At 42.2% G+C, this 20,302-nt stretch overlaps 1 protein-coding gene across 2 annotated transcripts in view; it reads right to left on the bottom strand.

Annotated features, from left to right (window-relative positions):
* Positions 1-20,302, bottom strand: part of SH3RF2 (SH3 domain containing ring finger 2) — a 137,450-nt gene that overhangs the window by 61,223 nt on the left and 55,925 nt on the right. For both annotated transcript variants that reach the window (XM_024752332.1, XM_024752331.1), the window contains exons 3-5: positions 15,702-15,971; positions 12,271-12,366; positions 5,511-5,831 (exon numbers count right to left, since the gene is read on the bottom strand). In XM_024752332.1, the coding sequence (XP_024608100.1) occupies positions 5,511-5,831; positions 12,271-12,366; positions 15,702-15,971 (687 nt within the window). The remainder of the gene's footprint in view (positions 1-5,510; positions 5,832-12,270; positions 12,367-15,701; positions 15,972-20,302) is intronic.

Raw genomic sequence — 20,302 nt, 5'->3', positions numbered from 1 at the left:
CTATCTTCCCTCTTTTATTTTCTGGGTAATCAGAAGAGGGGAAAGGGATTGGTAGTTATTTAAGTAAATCAGAGGCCTCTGTCTTTGTTTTTGATTCTTGAGGCAAAATATGTTATTAGAAAACTTTATTGGGGCTTTGGAAAGTCAACAGCAACATAAATGAATAAAACACCACTCCTGCCCCTAACAAGTTTTCAATCTAGTAAGCCTGGTGATAAGATACATACGGGATGCTTATAGTACTAAGAACACAAGTGTAAACAATGTGATGTGAACACAGGGGAAAGATATTAATTCTGCAGAAGAGGGGTGGCAGAAGTTTCCTTGAAGAAATGGTATACATACAGGGCTTGGGGTACGCATGTGACTGTGACAGGCAAATGAACCAAAAATAAATTCCAGTAGGAACAGCATTTATTTATTCCACAAACATTTGTTCATTGCCCAGAGTAATGCAGGCACTATGCCGGGTACAAGGACAAAAAGCCAAGAGGTGGCCTAGTATACACTATGCTTACAAATGTTGAGAAGGTCACTGCACCTTTTGTGTATGCCTGTGGCAGGGGACATGGGGGGAGGCTGGAAGGCTACCGTCACATCAGGGAGGGTTTAGAATGCCTTCACTCATTTGGGAGAGAAGGCACAGGTCTGGCCCCAAATCCTGGGTCTGTTTCTAGCTTTCAGACTTTGGGCAAGTTATCTAATTTTTCTGTCCCAAACCTTTTCTGTTTGGTAAAATGGGCATATGAACACCTACTCTGAAGAGTTGTGAGAATAGTCATAATGTCTGTAAATCATCTCATATTGAGAGTTGCTGACTTTTAGTGGGCACTTAGTTAATGGCAGGTATTGTCGCTTCTGAAGACTGTAGGTAACCATTGGTGGTCTGGGGAGGAGAAGCAGACAAACGGATTTGGGTTTTCCAGAGTATGGAGGCTATGACTGGGAGAATGGGTAGGGGTGAGGGGGTTGGCAGGGTGAGGGGTTGAGATTGAGCAAGGTTCTGGGAGACCAGGAAGAGACTGAAGCAGTGATGGGGACCAAAACTAAGGCAGTGGGATGGGATGAATAGAAACAATTGCAATTTAGGTGGCAAACTGAACTTGCTGACGAACTGGATGTAGAAGGTGAGGGAAAGAGAGAACTCTGGAATGACGACAGGCTTTCTATATAGCTGCATTGCAGTTGCATTCACCTGGGCCTGTGATACAGGGGAAGGGGCAGGCTGAAGGAGGGGGCTGGAGGGATTGGCAGTGGCGGGAGGGGGAAGGGAGGAAGAGGCTGAGTTCCCTGGGCAGGGAGGGTGCGTAGACTGGGGGAGCAGAATGTCTTAGGAAGGCTAGAGTTACAGCAAACAAGAGCACCTCATGGTGCTGTGAGTGGGGAGATGGGACAAACCGACTCCACATCCTGAAGAAGTCAGTTTTGGAATCTCCAGGGTGGACCTGGCACTGTGACTTCCCTTAAGAGGCATTACTGACGGACTTCTTTCTAACTCGTGTCCCATGCAGTTGACTTTCCTTCTCCTTCAAAGGCATCGCCGTCCTCAGTGCAGACCTAGAGATAATCTCCAGGACTCCCCCAAAGGCCAACTACATTGGTTCCAATCCCCCTTCTTAACCTCCTCCAGTGCAGTTTCCCATGGAACCTACTCAGAGTCTTCAGGTCTAATCCTGAATTATTTTCAAGCACAATTGTGTTTAGTCCAAAGTTCACCTTTAAGGTCACTTCCTGACGTTCCAGCCAGATGTGTCAGGTGGTTTCCCAAGGGTGGGAGGACACAATGACAACAGGAAAACAGAATTCCTTGCTTCAGCTTCTCTCTGTGAGAAGATAGGAACTGCTACCCTTTGGTGTTTAAGAGGTGAAGGACAACCCTCCTCTCCGTTGTTTCTTTAGAGGTGTTTTCAGAAAACCTACTCCTTGATCCTCCAAGCCCCCTCCGTTTAGTTGGTGGGGACTGAACATTCTTTAAAGAGGCTTTTCCCTAAAACATTTTCCTGGACTTTTTACACATCAGTCACAGAAGGACCAATGTTCAAATATTCAAATATCCCTCTCTCAGGGAACAGGACTGAAGCTAACAAATGCCCTCTTCTCTGCTTCCGTAGCACTTCCTGCATGTTCTAATTATGCATATATTTACTCTGGATTGGTGCTTTCTAAACTGCATTGTGTCCCATCTCCATGGTTTTTTGCCATATCCACATATCACTTGTACCTTTACTAACTCACTGTTCTTTAAAAAAAAAAGCCTAAACATGTTAATAAAGTATTAAAAATTTTTCATAGACTTCTGTGAACAAGAACTGGTATCACTTGTAAGATATGGAGGATAACCATCCGACAACATGATGAAAACATACAGTGTTATGAAATTCAGAGATGGGCAACTGCTTGCCCAAAGCTCTGAGCCTGATGCCTGGTTTTCTCTTCCTGACAGAGGGAGATTAGCAAAACCTGAGAAAGGACGTTAAAGACAGACTAGCACCAAACTAAGACTTTCTGATATCACCAAGAGGCTTGGGGAAAGTTGGAAAGGAAGTAACTTTCTCTGTCGACAGTTCTGTGTTGTAAAATTCCAAGTATCTTCACCGCCTAAGTCAGTGTGGGTGCCATCAGGGTGCTCATCTCATTTTAGGAAGCCCTAACTCCACCATAGTAAGTCATTTATTTTCTGTATCCCTGCTAGACTGTGAGTTCCTTGTGGGCAAGAGCTTACTCCTGGTGCCTTCAGTACCGTGCACAATGCTTGGACACGGTAGTTCATAAAGGAACAAAGTGATAGTAAATGAAAACCTTCTTGAGGTGCAGAAAACTTAGGGCAAATTCTTTACTGAGGGGTGGGCAGGGAAGAGAATGCTGGAAGGCCTTGGAGTCAAGTGAAGATGTGCAAGAAAAGGGAGGCTACAGACATTCAAGATAAACTACATTGATGTAACGGTGTTGCCTGATGACGTCTCTGTTAATGGCGAAGCATAGTGACAAGAGCTTATGGGCCAGAATCACACAATTCTATGGTCAGAACAGACTCTCACTGTTCACTAATTCTAGGAACGGTGGCCCAACCATTTTTCTTTGGGGGTCTTAATTACGTCACTGTAAAGTGGTGAGAGTACCTCACCTACAAAGGCTCTTACCATATTTTAGGATGGAGCGCCGGACTCAGGACACTGGCAACAAAGAAAGAATTCCTTCTTCCCTCCCTTCCTCCCTCCCTCCCTCCCTTCCTTCCTTCCTTTTCTACCTATCAATTCTTTTACTTTCACTAAATGTTTGAGATTGTTATTGCTGTTCTTGAGGTTTTGGTAGTAGAATCCCCAGGACTCAGTCTGGTAATTAGTACATTGTAAGCACTCAACAGATGTCTACTGGTTGAAAGAATTACACTTACCTGTGATCTTTCTATAGGAAACAATTCCTCCTCCAGTCTTCCCTGTCTATGTATACGTCACCACCATCTGCCCAGATGTTTAAGCCAAATGTCTTGATTCCTTGATTTACTGACCACCTACTAGGGACTATGTAATATGAAAGGTGCTGGGATAGGGAAGGAGGGGGAGTTTGATAAGACAGACCCAACCACAGCTCTCAAGGATGTTAGAGAAAAAGGAAGCAGGAGATCTTGTCATTTGCTCAACTTTCCACTCATCTTTAGATGTAGCTCATAAGTGGGGCATTTTAAGAGTGTGTTTTTGACAACATCTGGGCAAACATGTAGAAACACTTGTAATCCACCACCATGTGAATTGAGAAAAGGCTATCAGTACTGTGCAGTGGTTCCCTGGGGATAGGGTATGCCAATGCCACACTTTGGAATTCTCACCATTTGTGAGCATTAGGAAGGAATACTACTTGTTTTGAATCTACGAGGATTCTCTGCTTCAGTCCAGCCTCTCTGTTGATGAGGTAAATGACCAGGGAGAAGAATGAAAAAGGCACAGGGAAAGTGACTCTTGGTTAAATCCTTTGGGAAGCCAACTTATAGCTGAGTGAGCTAGCCTAGATCTACTGAGTGTGGGCTGTACTTCGTATACCTATGTCTATATATTTAGAAAGAATGGTTTCAGAAAAATTCTGCTAGTCTTTCGCTTAACTGTGAGTCACTAGGCTCCCATGTTGGAGCATGTATGTGTGTGTATGTGTGTGTACGGGGTGTAGAACTTGGGGCACAAAGTGTGTATGTACTTGTAAAAAAGTGTTTGGAGTGTGTACGTGTAGGAAGGGAAGGGAATTTCACAGTTTTTTAATGCAAGGAGAGTGTATAGGGAGGGGAGAGTGTAATTGTGTGTGTGTATGTAGTGCAAGTGGCGGGCAGGATGACGTCAACAGCCAGCCTCCTAGAGATGCAGACAGTGGTATAAGGTCTGAAGTGCTGTAGCAGGTGATTGTTTTCCTTTTAGACCAGCACACAGGTCTCTGAGGAACCCTTGACTTTCTCCTCCTCCTTGTCTTGTTAAAAAGGGATTAGAGTCCAATTAAGTCATTTAATCCCAAGGTAGAGATTCATGTTTAAAAACAAGATTTACAGCTTAATAAAAATTACATCAGTGCAAGTTGAGGTTTGTCTTTTCAAGTTGTCACCTGCATGGTTCCAAAGAGTGTTTATAGCAGAATACCTGACATGCAATTCTTAATTACTTTGCCTTGTACCTCTGGTCCTTCATCTTTTAAAGCATCCTTCAACCTAAATAGCCTCATGCTGTTAGAAGTAGTTCTGCTTCTGGATTGCCAGGACGGCCCCTTGGCTTATCTCCCTTCAGTCGGCAACTCAGTGGCCAGGCTTAATAATAACAGCAGTTGTATTAATAACAATAGTATTAAGAGCTAATGCTTATTGGGTACTCAGTATGTGCCAGGCATTGTGCTAAGCACTTTACATACATTATCTCATTAAATGCTCCATATGAAAACCACCAGGGCTGGCTTCAAGGGTATGTGACATGTATAGTCACACAGGGCTCTGTGCTCGGAAGGGCCCTTCACTTGGTCTGATGCTCTGCTGTTGCCATCTTGAAATTCTTAATCATTTTTGACCTGCGTTTTCATTTTTCACTGGGCCTTGCAAAGTATATAGCTAGTCCTGAAAACACCCAATAACCCATAATTTCTTTTTCTTCCTTTTTCTTCCCTGCCACATGATGGAACAGTGAATGTTAAACTGTGATCCCAGAAAACAGATGTCATTATCTCCTTGGAGGGAAGTTCTCGAAGGGACAGGAATCAATGCCATGGCTCTTAGCAAGGGAAAGCAAACCCCCCTCCTCTAAACCTCAGTTTTCTCATCTGTAAAATGGGGGTAACAATAGCAATAATAATAATACCTAGCTCACAGGCTGTTTCAAGGATGAAGAGATCATGTATAGACAGTTCTGACACATAATGACATTAGTTGTTATTAATGCATTATGGGGGCTTAGCAGGTACTAAAGATCCAATATTGCTTGTGACACGGTGTGGGTCACGTGCCCAACTCCAAGGTGCCCTTATCCCGGGGGTTTGTTCCCTACCTGCCCCACAGAGCTGGGAGGAGCATCCGCTTTCTCCATGTGCTGAGTGATCACAGAGGGGTTGCTGGAGCTGATGAGCACTGGGGTGCTGATCTCCACCATATGGCGCCCCGAGGGAGAGTGCACCATCCTGTTGAGGGTGTTCAAGGCTGTCATGATGGAGAACTGCCCGGGCCCCTTCCTCCTGGACCCCGGGCCCCTTCGGAGTGTGGGTGCGTTGGTCGCCTTGCCTCTGGAAGATGACACCAGGGACATGCCTTTTGTGTGGGATGACTGACGGCCTTTGTTCTTCTGCAGGAGGTGTCTTGCAGTGAGGTTTGGCTGAAAAGGCAAAAGGTCTGATGAGAATTTAGGCATCCTGATCTCATGTGAGCGGCTGTGTCTTACCCAGGCTAGTCTGAAGTCGGCTCAGATGCCACCGCCTCAGTTGTCATTCCTTGGTCAGCTTCAACCTGTTATCGATATATCCCAATTCCTTTACTATATCAATCAATTCTCACAACTCTCCTGCAACGTAGCTATGACTCTTATTGAAGTCTGAAGAATTTAAAACAAGCCATGATACTCTACTCTGATTTTCCCGTCTCTCAGCATTGTCCCAGCCTCCTTTACCTGGGGGACACTTCCCTCTTCCTCTAGCCACCCCTGAATCCCCCCCTCCACCCTTGACTTGGCTGTTTGTCCTTCTCAGTGTTCCTGCAGCCCCCATGCTTTCCCACTCCACACGGTAATCATTTATCTTCCTTTCCTCCGCTGGACTGTTAGCTGCCTGAGGGCCGAGACCTTATACATGTGTTCTCTGCTGTATCCCCGAGTGGGTGCTCAGTGAGTGTTTGTGCAATAATGAGTGGATGAAGTTGCTCAAGTTCATACGTTTGATAAGTGTTTAACCAGAATGTAAATCCATTCAGGACCCTGGATCACCTAAGGCTAAGACCACCTTTTACTACTTCCTTTAAATACTTTTACCTCATCACCATTCTCTCTTGTTCTATACCTCTTATCGTCAGTGGTGTGCTGGTACATCAGAAAAACAAACAAAACAAACAAACAAATGACACCCCTCACCCCAATCTGTAGAGTTTACCAATCTCTGTGGTGTAAAGATCTACCAATGGTTTAACAACTGGCTAGCAAGATTCCTGAAAACCTAACACCCAGCCCTTGCCATCTAGCTCCAGCCAGCTCTAGCACCACCACTGACTGTATTGTATTTTGAGTACCCTGCCCACCAAGGGCCCTGTGAGTTCATGTCCTTCAGAAATCGGAAATATGCTGACAAAGGGGATTGTGTGAATAAACTTTCCAGGACAGTTACTTAAATTTCCATCACGGTGATTGTCACCAGTTGCCCTCTAAAAGCACGTGTCTCATTCTAGTTTAGAGATTCACCTATAGAGGTAAAAGGGAGTTTGCTCCTTTAAGAACTTTTTCTTCATTTAAGAACTTTTTAATAACAATGTGAGGATGATTAAGATGATTAATATAGTTGAGATAGAAAATTTTTAAAAAGATGTAGTTCCTGCTGCCAGAAGCTTGTAATATTGTGAAAAGAAACCATCAAGTAGGGGAAGGGGCATTATTATGCCCACTTTAAAGACAAGAGAGCTGAAGGGGTGACATACATGGCAGAGCCAGCATGTAAACAACCAAACAAGAAAAGACCAGGTGGTAATAAATGCTCTCATGTGTCAGAGGGTGACTGCGGGAGGCGGCTACTTTAGATTGGTCGGGGGGGGGGAGCTGTCAAGGAAGACCTGCTGAGAAGGTGACATTCAAGCTGAGACACAGATGCCAAGAAGGAACCAGCCATGTGAAGACAAGCATGAGAACATTCCAGGAGAGGGGTTGCGAGCTAGTGGAAAGATCCCGAAGAGGGAGAAAGCTCAGCCTGTTTGAGAAAACGATGTGAAAGAACCAGAAAGAAGGATGGACCAGAGTGAGTGAGGAACAGGTGGTAAAGAGGAGACCATGGAGGCAGGCAGGATCCGGATCGCATACGACTGGGAGGCTTTGAGTCTATTGACTGTAATAGGAAGCCTTTGGCAGGATTTAGGTGGAAGGGTGACATGATCTGATGTATGCTTTTATTTAGAAGCTCATGCTACGGTTTGACAGTTTCCTCCTTAGCGTCTGACCCAGCCATCCCACTCCTAGGTAATTACCCAAGAGAAATGAAAACTCAGGCTCACTCAAAACTTGGTATGCACGTGTTTATAGTTGCTTTAGTGATAGCTGCCAAACAATTGGAAACAATCACAGTGTCTTTCAGTCGGCGAATGGATGACAGACTCCGGCACATCCGCATCGTGGAGTATGACTCAACAAAGAAAAGGCACGAGCTGCCAATACACCCGACAACATGGATGAACCTCAAAGGCATTATGCTAAGTGAAGGGAGCCAGACTCCAAATGCTACATTCTATGTGATTCCATTTCTGTGACATTCTGGAAAAGGAAAACTGCAGGAACAGAAGACAGATCAGTAGGTGCCAGGGGTTGCAGTCAGGGAAGGAGCGGACTTCCAAGAGGCAGCCTGCCCTCGTATTTTTTGGCAAGTGTTAAAACTATTTTATATCTTGATGGTAGTGTGGTTATACTGTATGCATTTATCAGAATGCAGAGACACCAAAAAGAGCAAAGTTTACTCTATGTAAATAAGAATAAATACATAAAAACTCACGCTGGCTGCTATGCAGAAGTGCCAGACGGGAAGGAGGGAGATCAACTGGGAAATTACTGAAATTATTTAGGGCGCTTCTGATGGAAGCCTGGACCATGTCTCATGTTCCCCCAGAGCACCCATCCCGCCACTGTTCACCCAGTAAGACGATAATACACGCTCTCTGAGTTGACTGAGTAAAGTTCTTTCTGGTCATTCATAGCCACGATGAAATAAGTTAATTTTTTTCTGCCTTCACCTAATTGTTCTGCCCCCAGGTGAGCAATACCGTGGGTGTTTCCATCAGCAACACAGACAAAGAGCCCCGTGTGACTCTAGGTCCTCCCTGTCCTCTGCCAGGGTGATTAATAGCTCAGCCGGGGAAGGACTGCAGAGCTCTTCAATTTGCACCCACTCATTTGAAACAATATCCTTGAGGTCCACTGGGCTGAGCGAGGTTCGTATAACCCAGGCAGGCCCCGCTGGAGAAGTCCTGACAAGAACGGGCATAAGCTCCGCGTTTGTTTTACCACCTTTTACCCAGATGCAATTCAATAAGTCAAATGATACATTAACAAGAAAAATCCTGTTTATGCCAAAAAGCCCACCTCACTCTCAGAAGAAAGCTCTCCTTCCTTCCAATTGCTTTGCATGGCGCTGGTAGTTTAAAACTTATTTAAAGGGTTCTCAGCAAGTGCTGGTCTTAATGAAATGACTGGAATCAAATTTTAAGTACTGCTTTAAAAAGCTCAATTTAGATTTCAAGTAATTTTTGAAAACCGGGTTCCCAGATTAGAGCAACCAGTTGATATCTTTTCCCCTCCTAGCAATTAGGAGAACAGGACCCTAGTTTCATGATGACTGTGAGGGTTCTTGTAATCACTAATTTTAGAGGTGGAATAGTGGGGAGAGTATCCAAATGAATAATCATTAAATGTAGAAGTTTTGGGAAAAAAGGATATCAGAAATGGGTAATGAAATCAGTGATGCCTTTTTCCCCCAGACCTATGAAGAAGCTTCTTGAAATAATACAGGGGACCATGCAAGCTCTAATCTGCAAAAATTTAAGCACCTCCTATGTATCCAACTAGGATTAGTTGTAGCTCATCTCTGTCCTTGGAGACTTAACGGTTATCTCCCAAACATCGTAATTGTTCCTCTTCAGCATATGTTGCTTGATCCAGCAAATGGCTCTACCACTGACCTAGACACACAAATCCGAAAATGGGGCGTGATCCTTGACCACTTCCTCACCCCTATCCCCCGCTCCTGTGGATCTACCTCCTAAAAGGTCCTGGAATCTGTCCAGTTGTTTCCAATCTACTAGTCAAAGCTACAATCATTTTCTAACTGAGCCATGTAGTAGCCTCCTAATTGATCTTTCTGCTTTTTTTAAATCCCTCCTCCTCAAATTATTCTTCCTACTGCATCCAGAGCAATCTTTAAGAACCCCAAATCTGATGGAGTCACTGCCTTACTTTAAATTTATCAGTGGTGTCTTCTGACTTCTGGGTCAAGTCCAAACTTCTTATGATACGGCAGAGGTGAGGATGCTCAGCAAATACTCCAAGTAGTCCCCTATACTTCTCAGCTGATTTCAAGCCAGGTGGGACTATGTGACTGGTTCAGGCCAATGGACTATGAGTGGGAGTGACAAATGTCACAGAGCTGAGGCCTTCGCTGATACACAGCTCACTCTTCTTTACTCTTCCCCGCCATGAAACCTAGGAAGTCCGTATGTTCCAGATGGCACGGCTACAAGATGGCCCAGCCTCATCAGTCTGGGTTCCTCAGTGACTGTGTGAGCACAGCCTCTCACCATTCTGTGCTGAACATGTAATGTGGATTCGAAATAACTTTTTCTTTGTGAAGCCACTGAGATACAGGGGCTGTTTATTACCATAGCATAACCTAGCTCATCCTGACTAATGCAGGAAGGTTTACAAAGTCTCCTGTGGTGTGTGTCCCATTTTCTTCCCTGGCTTCATTTTTTTTTTTTTTTTTGTCTCTCTCTTACTCTCTAAGCTCCAGCTCTAGTATTCTTTGGTCCTTTGGAGGCACCACACTTCCTCATCCTGCAGGACTTTTGCACATGTTACCTCCATTCCCTAAAACACTCTTCCCTCCATGCATGCTCCTCATCATTGTCAGATCTTGGCTTACAAGGCATTTGCCGACACCCTACCCAGGTAAGTTGAACATCATACTCTCCTCCCCCCAATAGTTCCCTCTCCTTCACTCTTTGCATCATTCATCACACTTATAATTATTTATTCATGTCTGCCCCTACAGTCCTTGAAAGTAGGGACTCATATCTGTCTTGTATCACTGGAACTTAGCACAGGACTTGACATGGCAGGCAGTCAATGAAAAATAAGTTGAATGATTGAATATATATTTAGGACAGGGTCACGTTGAAAGGTATGTTCTCTGAATTTTTTTCCTGGTCAGTCGGACCACCTCCCAACTATTTTTTTCATTCATTCACTTGTGAAGCTAATTTTTTTTTATGAAGTACCTGCTCTGTGTTGGGCTAGCCTGTGAAGTACAAGCCACCCACGCATCAGGTGTTCTGAGAAGAAAGAGACAACTGAGTATTCAACTAGTTGCTGGAATTTTATGGAAAAAGAAGATTTCTAGCTGAGCCTCATAAAATGAGTGAAGTTGAACATGTAGAGAGAATTGGGTGGCTGTACCTGGAAGGGGCTTCAACAAGAGAAAAAGCACCATCATTTAGTGAAGAGAGTAGGAAGACCAGCCTCTCTGGACCATTCCTCTTCCCCTCCCTTCCACCTTTCATTCCTTCCATACAGATTGAGATGAGAGGTTGAGGGAACCTTGACAGCTGGGCAGTGTTCTGGGCACACCATTCACTTCAGAACCCACTTCGGCTCTTACGAATGGTAGAAGTGGTCCCTTCTTTCCAACTCTACCTCTGTTCTGTTTCATCCCACCCTCCTAGAGGGCAGGGAGCATACCTTCTACTTCTTTTATAGCTCAGCACTGCTAGCTTTTAATGCTTTATGCCTGGTAAGCACCCAATAAGTGCAGTTAAACAGTGAAACCTCTCTTTTAAATTTGTAATGACCTGCTTCAAGCTGGGGTGAGAATGATGGCTAGAGAGGTTAGGGGCTATAGGTTATATTACTATCCTGGAGAAATGGGTAGATAGCCTAGCATGTGTTCTTTCTTTTTTTTTCAAAGTAGATTTAAAAAAACAATAGAAGTAATATGTGTTCATTTCTGAAGATTTACAAAATACAAGTCAGCAGAAGAACATGAAAATTATCTAGAATCTCACCATCTGGTGATCACACCTGTTAATATCTTGGTACATAGTCTTCTAGCCCTTTATCCATTTATATATACACATATGTATTTACAAAGCTAGTTTCAAGCAGTTAATTTTTTTTTAATTGTGGTAAAAAACACGTAACAAAATTTACTATAATAACCATCTTTAAGTATACAGTTCAGTAGTGTTAATTTTATCCACATTGTAATAGAGCTCCAGAACTTCATCTTCTAAATCTGAAACTTTATGCTCATTAAACTTTATTTTACTTAACAATAAATCACAAACATATTTCCATAATACCAGATACTCCATGATATTGAGTATTCTCCTTTAACATTATTTTTAATGGGTATATATTTTTCCATCACCATAATTAAAAAAAACTAAATCCTTATTGTTGAGTTTTAGATTATTTCTGGTTTTTCACCACTGCACAATGCTACAATGAACATTTTTGCACATTTTGTACACATATCTTTGCACACTTGTTTTAATACTTCCTTATAATGAACTCTCAGGTGTGGAATTAATGACTCAAAGGAGATGTACATTTTCAACATCCTTGATAGGAGTTTGAGTCTGGAAACGAGAGATGGCACCAATTTGTACTCCTATCAGCAGAACGCAAAGGCCCATTTTCCCACACTCTTGCCAGAAATGGGTATTATCATCTAGCATCTTTTCTTTCAAGACTTTAGTTAGTTCTGAAATAAGCCTCATATCAAATAGGAATTACTCACTGTAGCACATGTATAATTCTGAGTAAGCTTGAATCAGATGTAGACTTGATAGTCACGTACCTCTACAAACAAGATGGGGAAGATGCCGACTTTATCTCCTAACTTGCCTTCTGCCCAGTTCTCATCCACTCGGTTGATCACAGTGATGATATCATCCTGAAAGAGAGAAAGTCTCCTGGTTAGCATTTACTGTCAGTTTTCAGGTGCTGAAAGCCTTCAGTGGAGATCAGCTTGGAGTCTCAGATGGTGTAAGGGGCAAGGAATGTAACTCTTTCACAATTTATTTACAAAATCTTCCACTAAAATAATCTTTCTTCATAAAGGGCAGTATTTGGGTCACCAAGACCAAAAGAGGAGTAGAAGTAATTTGGAGCATTGAAGAAATCCTATAGGAAAACTTGGAAATGTCTCTAATTTTCCATCACCAGCAGAATCTGGGCTTTTCATTTAAATTAATCTGATGGAGAAACCAAGATGGAAGAGGTAGGGAGATAGAATTTTGGCTTAGCCAAAGGAAGAATGAATTTCATTCAGATTTTGAACACTTTTCAGTGTTCAAAAAATTTTTTTTAAATAAATTTATTTATATATTTGGCTGCGTGGGGTCTTTGTTGCTGCATGTGGGCTTGCTCTAGTTGCTGCGAGCGGGGGCTACTCCTTGTTGCAGTGCGCAGACTTCTCAGGGATTCTCATTGTGGTGGCTTCTTTTGTTGCAGAGCATGGGCTCTAGGTGCATGGGCTTCAGTAGTTGTGGCTCGTGGGCTTTAGAGCGCAGGCTCAGTAGTTGTGGTGCACGGGCTTAGATGCTCCACAACATGTGGGATCTTCCCGGACCAGGACTCGACCTGTGTCCCCTGCAATGGCAGGCGGACTCTTAGCCACTGCACCACCAGGGAAGTCCCCCTATTTAATTTTTAATGTATCAAACGTAACATGGCTTTTTATTTGAATGTTTCTTATTACCAAAGGTTATATGGAGATTTGTAGAAACACTTGGAAACACAGATAAGCAAAACAAAGAAAGAATTCTATCACAATATAGGTACAACCACTGTTAACATCTTGGTTGACACATTTTTTCCCAGATTCTTTTCTATGAGGATAAAATATATGTGCATAGAGACACACTGATTTTTAAAAACTTTTCAGAAAATATGCATAGGCATGCAATAAAGTACAAACATTTTAGATGTAAAGCTTGATGAATTTTTAAAATTGAATATATCCACAAAACCCCAACCCAGAGTAAGAGATATAAAATACTTCCAGCACCAAGATGGCTCTTTAGTACTCTTTCCTGTCACGTAGCAAGAGGTAACCACTACTCTGACTCCTAGCAAATACATTCATTTGGCTTATTTTGTATTTCTTACAAATGAAGTCATATAGGATACATTGAATTTTCACTTAATATCACATCAGGAATACCTTTCCATGTCCATGCCTGTTATCAGTCTAAATCTGAATATTCATCCACTGATCTCTCTGATCTTCTGATCTATGCCCCTTAGTAATATAGACAAATCCAGATCTAAATCCATTACTGCATTATACCCTTTCTTAGATTTCTCTGTCCTTATTACAACCTGTAATTACATATTTATAGGTTATGATTTCTTTAATGCCTGTCCACCCCATCAGACCATAAACTTCATGTGTGCAGGGCCTGTATCTGTTTTGTTCATTTTGTCCCTAGGACCTTATATAGCGGCTCCCCTATAGCAGTCAACCAATCATTCCTTTTTTAAATTTTTTTTATTGAGGTATAGTTGATGTACAATATTATATAAGTTTCAGGTGTACAACATAGTGAATCACAGTTTTTAAACAATCAATATTTCTTGAATGCATGCATGCGTGAATGAATAAATGCATGTGTGAATAAACTGGAAAATTTACTGAGATAGAAAATACTTGGAATAAAAGCTTCTGGAGAGAAGATCTTGAGTTTTTTTGGACATGCTGTGTTTAGGAAGACCATGAGATATACTGGTGTAGTCTTGGCCTTCAATAGGCTTCCAGAAGGGATCAAATCCTCTCTTCTGGGTCCTCTGTCCTCATTTCCCATTTATATTTCTGTTCCTTCCACTAGATTGCTGGCTCCGTGAAGACAGGGACAGTGACTCATCACTTTATCTCCAGTGGACAGCTTGGCACATGGATGGATTCAGTGAATGAACAAGCAGGTGGGTAAGTGTCCCAGTTTGCAAATTCCCAGAAAAGGGCAAAAAAGCAGGTACTGCTTCCTGCCTATGTCTTCCTCCAGCTGTGTCCCTAGAGCTTAGTGTCTAATGCCTGGCACAAAGTAAATACTCAATAAACGCTTGTGGAATTGAACTGCCCTTCTCCAGCTGTAGTCAAAGTATAAAGTTTACAGGTCAGCTACAGAATGACATTCCTTAGGGGACTCACTCTGAAGTGCTAAGACAATAACAAAGATCAGTATTTCAAAATATGGAGGACAGTGGGGTTATCTAGTTTGAGTGAATCTTAAGTAAATCTCATTTCCAGTAGTGATGGAATAAAAATGTTTTACAAAACGAAAGACCTTTCCTGAGCTACGGTAGCAGTGCCACTTGTACTTGTATTTGATCTACTTATCATAAGTAGCAAAGAATGAAAATCACCCCAACTTTGGTTTCTAAGAGAGAATTCAAATGTTTATGGAATAATAAGTACTGAATACGATGACTTAAAGTACAGTCGACCCTCCTCGTCCGCGGCTTCTGTATCTTCAGGAATCAATGTGTCCTAGAACTAATCCCCCTCAGATACCGAGGGATGGTTGTAGTCTAGACTTTAGTAGACTTGTCCTTACTTGCAAATGCTGAAGAATCACCCAAAAAAAAAAAAAGGAGAGGGAAAAAACCTTAGGGTAACTAATGTGTTCGGAACATATATCTTGTAAGAGGTGATTTATGTGTAAAGACATAATTATGTTATTGTGTTGTTTGGAGTGTTTTGAATGCAATGTTTACAAACAAAATAGAGTGTTGTAAACGAGTAGTACTAGGTGATCAGAACTTGGTCAGCGAGAATACCCCTGCAGATACACAATGAAAAGGTAAGATCTGTAGTTCTACGCAGCACGCTGTTAAACCGTGTCTGTAATCTTCTGTCCAAGTGTCTGTTTCTCTCACTACTCTGCCTGAGGGTAGGTGCTGTGACTTGTTCATGCTGTCTCCCCAGTGTCTGCAAAGAGCAGGTGCTCAAAAGTGATTGTAGAATGAATGAATGAGTGTGCGGATACTTAGTTTTGCAGTTGCAATAGAAAAGGTTTGAGGATTCCCGTCAAACTCCTATTAGATTTCTCTGGCAACTTTACTACCATATGTTTGAATTATACATACACATTACATATATAGGCACACATTTATACATTTATGGATAAAATATAATTAAAAACAATCAGCAAATATTAAACAAAAACTCGAGGTTCTGCCTGTCTTTATGTGGTCACTGGTGACTTTGGTAGCTGCCCAGAATCTTACCTTGAGGAAGGTCAGGCAGTCCTGGTTCTTACTCTTGTCCTTGTCACGCAGGTCGAAGTTGTAGAGGGCCCGGCAGAGTGGGGGTGGCTGGGGAAGCTGCTTGAGGACCTCTACGGAGCTGGCTGGGAAGATCCCACTGACTCCATTGATTTCCCCCTGGTACCAGTTCTCATCCAACTGTCTCCGGAGGAGGATGACATCTCCCTTATTAAACCTCAGGTCACCAGGATTCTGCCCTCGGTAGTTGCACAAGGCCTTTGCTCGCGGCACCTGCAGTGTCACAGATCAATAAAATACGTATGGCTTAGAGGCTGGAGGGACACAAGGGATCATATTAATAACTAAATACAGGGCACTTCCTATGTGCTAAGTGCCGTACATGGGTCATCTTGTTTAACCTTTGAGATAAACACTATTATTCCCCTTTCTAAGATGAGGTGACTGAGGCACAGAGTGGTTTAGGAAGTTGCCTAAGGTGACACAGCTGGGAAATGGCAGATATGGGGTTTGAACTCTGACAATCTGATTTTAGAGACCTGTTCTTTTTTTTTAATATACATTTATTTATTATTTATTCATTTATTTTTGGCTGCGTTGGGTTTTCGTTACTGCGTGCGGGCTTTCTCCAGTTGCGGTGAACGTGGCTACTCTTCCTTGTGGTGAGCCAGCTTCTCATTGCAGTGGCTTCTCTTGTTGTGGAGCACGGGCTCTTGGCACGGGCTTCAGTAGCTATGGCGCACGGGCTCAGTAGTTGTGGCTTGCGGGCTCTAGACCGCAGGCTCAGTAGTTGTGGTGCACGGGCTTAGTTGCTCCACGGCATGTGGGATCTTCCTGGACCAGGGCTTGAACCCGTGTCCCCTGAATAGACAGGCGGACTCTCAACCACTGCGCCACCAGGGAAGCCCAGACCCTGTTCTTAGTCACTATGCAGGGAACAGGATTTTGGACTTGACTCCACAACTATGTGAACTTGAGTGAGGCTGTGACTCTTTCTGGGATCTGAATACTGATTTTGAATTATGGCTCCACCTCTTTGCTCTTGTGTGACTGTGGTCAAGCTATTTCATCTTTCTTAAACCACATTCATTTATAAAAATGGGGTAATAATAGAATGTCTACCTCATTAGAGTTGCTGTGAGGACTAAAAAATATTGATAATGCATTCTGTGTATTGCTTGGAACATAGTATGTGCTCAATAAATGACACCTCTTAGAATTAACACCTGTAATGTAGGGCTCAGTGTTGATGGCAAGAAAATTGAGGTGAAAACCCCCTGAAAACAGAAAGTGCTACGTGAGAGTGATGCATTATAAGTTGTCTTCAGCCTGTCTAGAAAGTGTAAACCTCATGTGTGTTTGGATCTTTAGGAAGCACAACCGAGATGAGTTAATAGTCAGAAATCAATAAGCACCTAAAAAAAATCAGCTAAAGAATTGTCATTTGTCAAATCAATTGTCAGTCTAAATAATTATTTCAGTCAAATGCATTTCTTTTCCTGATTGAAACTGGTTTCTCCACAGAGAAATGGCGTCACTTTGGTCTTGTTTGAGGTCAGTTTGACAAACGGAAAGTTCTAGTAACTTAGGTTTTATAGAAAGCCCTTCAGTGTCACCTGTGATTGTATTGTATTTTGTGCTTTCCTCGGCCATTGGGTGGAGTATTCCCCTCTGCTGGGGACAGTCTTGCTGGGACCTTCAAGGACCTTCAGAGTCTGCAGTGTTCATTTGAAAAGGAATTTCAAGCAGCTTCAGGGTCGAGACAAGGCCTGAATGGCATCATATTGCTGATGGGACAGCAGCAGAGCAATGGTTTTCTGCTGGTCCCTGGGGAGTTAGAAAACCACAGAAACATAGCTCATCTTTGGGAAACTGGTGGACAAATGAGCAAAGATGTATGTGCTAGGAGGTTTAACACACTGTTGTAGATAAATGGAACCAGTTGAATAAATTATGATACATCCATACAATGGAAAACCCTACAGTCATTAAAACTGATGATGTCGATCTATAATTAATAACACTGAGAGTTACTCATAATATACTGTTAAGTATAATAGAAGAGATTAAAAACAGTTATGTAGACTAGGCTCTCTTTGTAAATATACATATATATTTTTTACCTGGGGAAAATGCTAGATGGCTATATACTAACATTTTAAGAGTGGTTATTTCTAAATGATGAGATTTTTGAATATTAAAAAAAAAAGTTTCCCTAAGTGCTTTGCAGTGTTTTCTAACTTTTCTACAATGAAAAAATTGTACTGTCTATTACAATTGGATAGTAAAAAGAAAATGAATGAAGCTGGGGGATGAGAAGTGAAAGGTATGGGAGGAATTTCAGAAGAAAATAAGCCTAGCTGAGTGGGATCAACAAACCATGTAACTACCTTTTGGAGAAGCTTCTCCCTTACCTGAGAAGTAATCAGGTAGAAGCAGATCGAGAACAGAGGATTTCTGGGGAATGATCTGAATCTGTTAGACTCCCAGGGTTAGACATATCAGGGAATAATAATTGTCCCTAAGCCTTCTCCCAATTTTACACTGTGATATAAATCACATTTTTATGGGTATATGAGCACCTGGCACACACTGGTCACATTTACCAGGCTCACTGGCAGCTACATCTGGCCAATGGGATATAAGCAAATTTTAGGAAGTGTCCCTACTGAGAGAGACTGACTTTCTTTTTCTTTCCTCCATTTTGCTATGTGGGATGCAGAGCTGGCGCTCTAGCTGCCATCTTGAACAATGAGGATAAGGGTCACACCTAAAAAGGGGAGAAAGTAGTCTGGGTTGCAGAGCTGCCAGGCAAGTCCTGGACTACTTTACTTCCAGACGTGTGTCTGAAATCTAAATAAACTTCCATCTTGGCTAATCCACTGTTATTTTGGATTTATAAAAGGAAAAGAAAGAAAAGGAAGGAAGAATGAAAAAATTAGGAAAAAAGGAATTGAAGCTCCTTTGACTTTGCATAATAATGATAATATCAATAGCTAATATTTATTGAGTGCTTCCTCCTATGTACCAGATACTGTGCTAAGCACTCCACAGTATATTTTATTTAATTCTCACAACAACCTGTGATTAGAAAACTGGGGATCAGAGAGGTTAAAAATTTGCCAAAGTTCATGAAGCTAGAAAGTGGTAGATTTTGGAATTTGAGCTCAAGTATGTCTATTCTCAAGCCCAAGGTCTTAACTACTCAACCAGTGTTTCTCAAAATGAAGTCTGTGGTTTACCTAGATCACAGTCTCGGGAAATGTAAAAAATGCAGACTCTTGGACCCCATCCCTGACCAATTTGACCAGAATCTCTTAGAGGGCAGTTTAAGTAGCTACATTTTTATCCAGCTCTCCCATCCATCCAAGTTTGATGCCGCTGGTCTGAGTTATGTCTTATTCTAACTAAAATGGAGATTTGATGTAGTTTTGTAAATGGCTGAGCTGCTTTTTCCCTTTCTTTTCTGGAAGACATTCCCATACAAGGTGGCTTATGTATTTTAATGACTATTGAGCAAGTATATTAGACTAAAACTGCACAAAATGCTTAAATCTCTTTGAAGGTGCATAGACTTTGAAACCCTGAGAGAGTACTAATTGGCTGACCATCTTCATCTTTTCTCTATCTCCCCTCAGTTGAGATAAACTATTGTGGAAGCAAACTGTAAATTCTATTTTTAACATGAAGATTCTTTTCATCACCTCTTTTCTTCATTCTCCCCTTTTACTCTCAGTCCTACATTCATACTTATAGAAAACATTGGCTTCCATGCTGTAAAGAGGGTGGGGGCGGGGAAGGAGAGAGGAAGAATCTGAAGAGGGGAAGGAAATTAGCATTTATTGTGTTTCTGGCAAGTCATAGAAATTTGTCTTACATTATTGCACTACTGCACTTTCCATGTACAGTACTATCTCATTTATATGAGCTCAAAGCCCTGTGAAGTAGGTTTATCTTAATTTTATCGATGAAGAAACAGGTTCTGAGACGTTCAACCTTCAGGCAAAGTCACACAGCCAATGTACAGCGGCCCCGAGACTGACTTCCGTTCATTTGACGTCAAAGCCCTGATTTCTCTTTCATCCCGCTGAAGTCACCTAGTATGTTTTTCCATCATAAAACTCATTTGGCGTGATGTTTTATAATCACAATCTGAATAGAGTTTGAATGCCATCTGCTTGCTGCTGGCTGCATGAGCATGAATTATTGAACTCTAGAGCCCTCGCATAAAAGTTAAGCACCTGCCTGGAGAGACTCAGCTGGTTGATTCTATCTAGTCAGCAATGGTTCTCTCAAGGGAAAATGACTCCAAGTTCTGCAGCAGCCATCACCCGTTGTTTTGTTGGGTGAAACAAAACACCACCCCAATTGTTTTCTGTCTCGACAGGTGCAGGAGGGAGGGAGAATGGGGATAAAGTGGGTGTGGCGGTCTCACAGCCAGGTCATTACCAAATGTTTCTCCTGGTGTTTTTCAGAAAGCCAGATAATCCAGTGGAAGGCTGTGTGTGTGCCTACAAAGCTTTCCTTCTCTGAGATTCAAAAGGATTAATACTTCTATGCACCTGTAGTTTGTCTATTGATTTGTCATCTCAGTAGGGTGAGGT

The sequence above is a fragment of the Neophocaena asiaeorientalis genome, unplaced genomic scaffold (genome assembly GCF_003031525.2).
Source record: "Neophocaena asiaeorientalis asiaeorientalis breed wild unplaced genomic scaffold, Neophocaena_asiaeorientalis_V1.1 scaffold204, whole genome shotgun sequence".
NCBI lineage: Eukaryota > Metazoa > Chordata > Mammalia > Artiodactyla > Phocoenidae > Neophocaena > Neophocaena asiaeorientalis.
Note: the sequence above shows the minus strand (reverse complement) of the source record. Positions and strands in the feature narration are given on the sequence as shown.